At 35.8% G+C, this 8,491-nt stretch overlaps 1 protein-coding gene across 1 annotated transcript; it reads right to left on the bottom strand.

Moving 5' to 3' along the window:
* Positions 1-830: 830 nt before the first annotated feature.
* Positions 831-3,515, bottom strand: LOC118058199 (sesquiterpene synthase 2). The gene is made up of 7 exons (XM_035070903.2): positions 3,381-3,515; positions 3,011-3,272; positions 2,547-2,913; positions 2,151-2,369; positions 1,894-2,032; positions 1,532-1,783; positions 831-1,340 (listed from the first exon to the last, which is right to left on the bottom strand). The coding sequence occupies exons 1-7, from the start codon at positions 3,513-3,515 to the stop codon at positions 1,047-1,049; spliced, it is 1,668 nt and encodes a 555-aa protein (XP_034926794.1). The 3' UTR covers positions 831-1,046.
* Positions 3,516-8,491: the final 4,976 nt, after the last annotated feature.

The following is an 8,491-nucleotide window of genomic DNA, read 5'->3' on the forward strand; positions in this document are numbered from 1 at the left end:
TAAACTGTTAGGTGAAATCCCAACATATGATTTATATTATTCTCTAACACACCTCCTTAAGTGAAAGCCTTTTGAGCTTGAAACTTGCACAGACCCACACTATCTTGTGTGTAATTTTTATCAAATAAATGAGGATGGTGAGATTTGAACTCGTGACCATTTGGTCATGAAAGCTTTGATATCATGTCAAAAAACTAATTCAATCTAATAGTTTAAGTTGTTATGTGAAATCTCAAGATATAATTTATATTATTCTCTAATACTTTCAACAATCCAAGCAGTTCATCCATTTCCAAACTATCAAGTTATCCTTTTTTCATGATTGTCTCAATTAGTTACTAGGAAGCCTTTAGTTTATTATTTGTTGCAATCTACTGCTAGGTTAGATATCAAATCCGTAATTGTTTGATCTCTCTAATCTGCATAGAAACTAAGGTTTAATGATTTGCTATGTTAGAAATTAGTAGATCTTAGAAAGAACTTTCAACTAAATTAAATGCAATTACTTGTGTTTGTGTTTTTTAGCTTCATCAGTTTCTCTATTTTTTAAGGCTCTCTACTAAGATTAATTAGATTTTTTATTTTCTAATTGACTACAACTGAGAAGAGATAGGAAAATAGTTATAATGATGAATATTCACAGTGCAAATTAATATATATGCAGATGATGGATATTGACTTAAACTAAAATTTGTTGTTTTGAATGATTTTGATATTTTAATTTGAGTTTTTTCTTAATTATTCTTTTTCAAACTGTTTCACACACACACCCAAAACCTCACCTTCCCCACTAGATAGTACTCTTTGTGGAAACAATAAATACTCGCATTACTATATTTTTTTATTAAACAGTCTATGTTTTATTTTTAGTTGCCTGCCACAACACACCAGCTATATATCAAACTAAAATATAAAAAATACAAAATAAGAAAAATAAGTCTCCTTATTCTATTAGAAAGTCTCCTTTGCTCCTCATTAGCATGGGGCTATAATAGGCAGGCATTTGCTTCCATTCTAATCGCAAGCGGAAATCGGCAACCTAGCAGCTATATAGGCACTGAATCTATAAGCAATGACGCAATATTGTTTTTCATTACTTCTCCAACATGGGTATACTGATCTTCCTCCTTGTAAATGACATCGATGACCCTCGAAAGATTGAGAATGCGTTCAAGCAGAGGCATTGGCACGGCGGTAGGTTTGAGACACTCTTCATTTATATCCTTCCAAGCATTGACGACTTGCATGTGAAACTCTTTATACACTTCTTGTTCCGAGAGACCATATTGCTTTATGTAACATTCAACTCCAGAGGCAGCATGTCCTCTCTCTTGTTCAAACTGAAAAGTATACATAATAAGATTAAAAGAAGCTCAGACCTTTAGTTGTTTATTTCCTCCTCAACAATATTCCGAGCAGTTCATCCATTTCCAAACTATCAAGTTATCCTAACTCCAACAGCCATTACATTCAATGAATTTCAAACAATCTTTACTTAAATGTTTTTTAACAAATTAAAATAAGCTCATACCTTATGTGATCTTACATCATCTACGAGTCTGCAAATTGTTTCTGAGGCTCTAACAATTTTAGGGCGATTGAACACCCAGTCAAATGCTTGCTCGGTCACCATGTCGCCGGCCATGCCAATGAAAGACACGGTTGCGAGCACGGAATAACCGGTCGTTACTAGAGCCACCTGCATATATTCTTCCATCGTTGGGATATGATTTTCATGGAACCATTTGGCTTCGTTAAAGTAGGCACGGACTAGAACTTTCATCTGTTATACATCGTACATATAAAAATCATTACTAAGTTAAACATATATAATAGAGTAATTTCTACAACATAGTATATTAGTATTTGATTTAAGGAGAGAGTCAAGAGTACTGCTTCTTTTCCAAAGTGGACTCTGTAGGACCATCCCTCCTTCGCCACTCTTTCCTCAATTTCACTATAAACATTCAATAGTGCCTCATAACATATTTTCATGTAATCTGGAAGCTGGTGCATGCTTTTAGTGTCCCACCTGAAAATTAAGTGTCCAGGTTTTTGTAATCGCACTGTAACCGTTATTTGTCTCTTAATTAAGCTCTACTTTTTTTTTTAAAAAAATAAAATAAAGGAGCCGTTTCCATGCAACAAACCTGTCAATTGCTTCTGTGAAAAGTTCCAGCTCTTCAAGGGTTCCATAAACATCATAGATGTCATCAATAATCGATGTCAAGGCTATCACTTTGGTAAGTATTTTCCTCGCGAGGGAGTACTGAGGCTCAAAATATGCACCTACTATCCAAAAGAAGCACTCGACCACCCTGTCCCTTGCAAAAGGAAGCCTTCTAGCAAAGTCCAAACCCTTCCACCACCTGAAACAAATAAAATATTGAGCACTATCTGAAGAAGTAAATAGCTTCACAAGTAATCCTCAAAAAAAGAAAAAGAAGAAAAAGGCGCTGATGCACGCATTATAACTTGCTCTCTGCGTCAATATTCATTTTAACATGTCAACGTGCTTTCATTCTAAATCTGGATACAAGTATCACCTTGTAATTTCTGAAAGCTCTTCTTTATGTAATTCTTGCACGAGATTGAAATTCAACTTTGCTAGCCTTAGTAAAGTTTTGTTACATGACGGCTCGTCCTGATAGATAGAAATGTAGCGCCTGCTCTCCAGTCTTGGAACGCCCCTTCTGATGGGCTGCTTTAGGGCATGAGAAACTTTTGCTGTTAGTGGACAGTTTGGACTAGTTGCCATGGACTTGAGGTGGATGGTCGTGAAAGCTAGGGCCTCATCAAGAATATCTTCTCCATGCACCGCTAGATGTGCTGCTTCATAGAGACCTAGGATGCCTCGAACATCATTGGATTGCTTGAAATAACCTTTGTCATCTTTGAACTTGTTGAATATATCTGAATTAAATCACCAAAGAAATGGACTTGAAAAAGTTGTGTGAAGCTCATGTCATGCACATTTCTTATAACAAATGGCCATAAATATACTAATTACCACATGAAACGTTGTAGCCATGTTGTCTTAGTAGTCGAAAACCAAGAGCAGTGTTGTAAAGGTCATCATCTTCCATATCAATACGGTTATTGTAGATATGCTTTAGTGCTTCTTCTATCTCTGTTTCAAAGTGGTATGCCACACCTAGGCGCTGGATTGCATCTATAAGATCCAGCTTTTGTGATGAATTACTAGCCAAGAGTTCCCTCTTAAATTGTACCCTCAGCTTTTCAATTTCTTGCAATTCAATGGCTTCTTGCACCTGCTTTAGTTACCATATTAAACGCATCATTAGATTTCTCAAAGGGAGAAGAAAATAACAAAGAATCACACACACACACAGAGTATTGTCCTTTTTGCATGCAATGACCTTGTCTTTGGGGAGATGGGAAATGAATTGATCGCCCCAAATGCTTGGATGATAATTGGCTGTCCGGCGAATAATCTCATTATCACGAGCTTGAAGAGTCTTGGGTACAACTTCTTGGGAGACTTGGGTAGACATGCTGCTTCGGCAAGGATGTTCTTTAGATGGCAAATTCTTTATCGGTTAAGTAAATAGAGCAGTGAACAACATCTGCAGAGATCAGGTGTATTTATAGGCAGCTGAGGGGGGTACTTTCGGTGTTTAATTATTAATCACGTAAGAATATATGTAATATTTTACCTCAATTTTCAACACCTTCTGTTTTAATTACTTGTAATTTGATAAACGAAAACCTTATTATTATAGAATGTATAGCTTGTACGTATATATCAGAATAGGAAATTAATAAGGATTATTTCATTGTTGTAATACCTACAGTTACTGCTGTGTTCTGCCGCATATATATATAAATAGAAAGGTTGGCTAAGGCACAACCTAACATATTATATTATTCTCAACTTGGTATCAGAGCTCTAAAATAATTAACCTACTTTTCTCACAGCCTCCCTTTTTCAATGGAACAGCCGCCACATGCATCTTCTTCTTTTGCAGCACCAGCAGTCCAGCCTTCTTCTTCGACAGTGCAACCTTCTTCTTTTGCAGCGGCTCCTTTGCTCTCCTTTGCTGCCTCACCACCTGGTTTCCCTTCTGCCATGGCTGGTGAACACCTCCTTTTGCAGCCCATGTCTGATGCAACTGTTGTCTCTGCTGCCGTGATTAATACTTAAAAGTGCATTTTTATCAAGGTTTTATATCATCATTTTGCACTTGAAGTACCAATAACTCCTTAACTAAATCATGTTTTATAATAACATACCTAATAATATAAGATACTTTTAATTTATGGTAAATGTTCATCTTAAATGCAGACCTATCACATAAATGAAAGGATTGATTGATGAGTTCAAGTATTGAAATTGAAAGGACAAAGAGAGAGCCAAACTTAGAAAAGAGATGTTGGTGCAGTCCAAACTAGAATGTTGTTCGGTAATTGGGTCATATATCAAGTTCTAGATGTACAAATGATCTCAAATGTTTACATAGATTCAGTAAGACATAGGCCTACAACTTTCATGTGAAGGCCAAGATCCAAGAAGGCCGTTTTCAAGTCCAAATTATAGCAATAACGGAGAAGTCCGAATCTATCCTACAGCCTAGACACTGTTCAGTGTTTAACCTATATCTCAAGTTCTAGAAGTTCAAATGACCTCAATTTTTTTTTCTGGAAAGCTAAGACAATTTCCTATAACTTTCATACGTATAGGTGGATCCAATTTTGATGCTAGTAGTGACGTTTTATTCAGACAAGAAGATAAGGATTTTCAACAAGTCAAGAGTTGGCCACCCACTCAACAATTAGTCATCAAATCAATAGTTCCAAATTTTGGCCTATAAAAGGAGGCATTTGCCATGCATTTAGGGACTTGGTTGTTCAGATCAAGAACTTGCTCTTGCTCTCTCTCTTTATATATTTTTTGTAATCCTTAAGTTTTGCTTTCATTAATATCTTGTTTATGTTTTTCGTTTCCTTTCCTTTACTTAGTTAACTTGTATCTTATTTATGTTTTTATTTTGTTTATTTATGTTTCTCTTCTTCATTATGTTTAGCTAAGTTGATTATGTCAAGGTAAAAAGGTTATACTAATGGTGTAAGAATAAGTATGGTGTAAACTCAACATGGACCTTAATGTTTAATATTAACATGTCTTATCTTTTTATCTTACTAATTCTTAATACCTTGCTTGTTAAATGGTTAATCTAGATTTGTGTTGTATAACACTTGGTACAACAAATGCTTGACACTCTCATAGCCCAACCGTATGGTATTACCTACACCTATGCTATGAAAGGAGCTTGATTTGTTGTTACCATAAGTTAGCATCATGAATTCCTGAAAATATTTAAAAGTTTGGTGTTACTTAAATAATATAATTAATATGATAATGTTAATAATTTATAATGAGCTATTAATGACAAATCATTCGATTGGAACCTCCTTTGTGTGTGGTTTCCAGTTGAGTAATAAGATTTTATACTAGACTTGTTTGAAATACCATTAGTGGATCCTCTAACCTTGACATTTGTTTTTATCATTGTTTAATCCTTACATTAATCTTCCATCTCAAAGTTCTCATCAACATCTTCTTCTTTATTATTATTATTATTATTAGTATTATTATTACTATTACTATTATTGTTATTATTGTTGTAATATTGTTGTCTATAATTTATACAATTAACCTCCTTGTGGTTCGACCCCAGTCTTGCTAAGTTATTTATTACTTCGACACTCCTGCACTTGCGAGAAGACATCAATCTTTTGGTCGTATCAAGTTTTTGGCGCTGTTGCTAGGGAGGTAAATTCTTGTACAAACTATTGTATTTATTTTGTTTTCTCTTTTCACTTTTCTTGTATCTAACTTTGTTTCTTTTGTTTTGTTTCTTTTTGTTTTGTTTTCTTCTTCCTTTTATTCTATTTCTACATGTGCATGAGTGTTTGGTCACGTACATTAAGTGGTAGGCTTTGTAGGGTATGCTCATCATTTTCAGAAAATATGGCCGAAGAAGATAACCAGTCACTTCATAATGAGAATAATGAGAATAATCGTGTTAGGACACTTAGAGACCACATGAATCCCACAAGAACAAGTGCACCCTCATGCATAGTTTTTTCTCCCAATGCATCTCATTTTAATTTTAAGCCAGACATTATTCAACTTTTACCTTCTTTTCATGGCTTAGATCTAAAAAATCCATACTTGCATTTAAGAGAATTTGAAGAAGTTTGTACACCTATAATGACTTAAATTGTAGCATGAATACCATTAGATTAAAGCTTTTTTCCTTTTTCATTAAAAGATAAAGCTAAAACATGGCCACAAAATCTTAGACCAGGATCTATTCGTGCTTGGGATGAAATGCAACAACAATTTTTGAAGAAGTTTTTTCCAACTCACATAACTAACTCTTTCAAAAGATAAATCACCACTTTCACTAAAAAACTAGGTGACACATTTTACCAATGTTGGGATAGGTATCGAGACTTGCTTAATACTTGCTCTCATCATAGTTTTGAAACATGGAGATTGGTTTCATAATTTTATGAAGGGTTAACACTTAAAGATAGGCAAATGGTTGATGTGCAATGGAACTTTTGAAGATAAAGACCCTAATGAAGCAATGGAGTACTGATTAGTACTTAAAAGTGCATGTTTATCAAGGTTTTATATCATCATTTTGCACTTGAAGTATCAATAACTCCTTAACTAAAGCATGTTTTATAATAACAAGTTTGATACTATAAGATACCTTAATTTATGGTAAATGCTCATTTTAAATGCAGGCCTATCACATAAATAAAAGGATTGATTGATGAGTTTAAGTATTGAAAGTGAAAGGACAAAGAGATGGCCAAACTTAGAAAAGAGATGTCGATGCAGTCCAAACCGGAACATTGCTCGGTAATTGGATCATATTTGGAGCTCTAGATCTCGGATTTAGGTCCATTTTATATGGATGGAAAGGTAAGACAAAGGCCTACAACTTTCATGGGAGCCCAAGATTTAAAAAGGCCATTTTGAAGTCCAAACTGAAGGAACAACGAAGAAGTCCGAAGCTGTCCTGCAGCCCAGACACTATTTAGTGTTCAACCCATATCTTGAGTTCTAGAAGTCCAAATGACCTCATCTTTTTTTTGTTGGAAAGCTGAGACAATTTCCTAGAACATTCCTGAGGATTCTGGGCAAATTATGATGTTAGCAATTGTTGTAACCCATTTTTGGGTCCCCATAAAAAATAAAATAAATAGCCAAAAGAGGTTAGAAAAATAACAGGAGGCATGAAGCGCCCAGAAAATGGTCAGAAAAATTAGTCAAGGAGGTTAAAAAATACAGAGATGAATTTTTGACAATATATTCTTGAATGATGAGAGTCCTGGTAAGAAAATTTGATTTTTTGAGGAGAAAAGTCCAAATTTGGAGATTTATGGACTTAATTGGATTTTTAATTGAATTTATAGAGGGTTTGATTGCAAGAAAAATTGATTTTTAAGTCAATTTGGGCTTTAATTGGAAGAAATTTAAGTTTTGGGGCCAAAATATATTTTTTAGGAATTTATTAGGTCAAATCAGGGCCTTAATTGCATAAATATTGAAGTTTAATGGCCAATTAGGGGCTTAATTGTGAAAATCCGAAACCAGGGACCAATTTGGAAAAGGCACGAAGATAGAGGGGGCTGTATTGAATTGATTCAGGGGCCTAATTGAAGAAATTAGAAGTTTATTGATTAATTGAGGGTCAAATTGCATAAATCAGAGACCAAGGACCAAAGTGAAAAACGCGGCCAACAGAGGGGCGGAGACAGAAATTGAAAAGGATGCAATTGAAATAAACAAAAGATAATTGAGGGCTGACTTGTAGATTGACGCGTTCTGGCGCCTTGTTTCATTTAAATGAAACAACGCGTTTTTTCTAAAACGACGCCGTTTCATGTTAAAAAAGAAAAAAAAAAAAGGACAGAACGGTGTCGTTTTAACGACACTGTTCCTCTTTCTTCTTCCCCTAAACGTGCAGCAGGGGAAGAAGGAAAAGTTTTGTTTTTTGCCTCTCTCTCTCTCTCCCCGCGTGCTCTGCCAAAACCCGAAGCCCCACGCCTTTTGATGATGATGAACCGAGGGAGTCGAGCCTGCCAGCCACGCCCACTAGCCAACCGACCGGCGCTGCCCCGCTCCCCAAGCAACCATAATGACATCCCCGCTCCCCTTTACTCTATAAATACTGCTCTGAAGACCAGTTCGCAGGGGGGAAGAAAACGATAAGAGAACTAACCGAAGGGAGGAGAGAACTAACCGAAGGGGGGAAGAGAGAAGAAAAAACCCGAGACTAAGAGAGAGAGAGAGACTGAAGGAGAGAGAAACAGTTGAACTAAAAGTAATAAACACATAAAACTGAAGGAAACGAAACTGGGAGAAGGGGGAAAAGGACAGGAGCCGGGGAAGAGCTTAGAGAGAACGAAGACCGAGCAGCACCGCCGGGTTACCGAACCGTTGGGAACC

Source organism: Populus alba, chromosome 15 (genome assembly GCF_005239225.2).
Source record: "Populus alba chromosome 15, ASM523922v2, whole genome shotgun sequence".
Taxonomy (NCBI): domain Eukaryota; kingdom Viridiplantae; phylum Streptophyta; class Magnoliopsida; order Malpighiales; family Salicaceae; genus Populus; species Populus alba.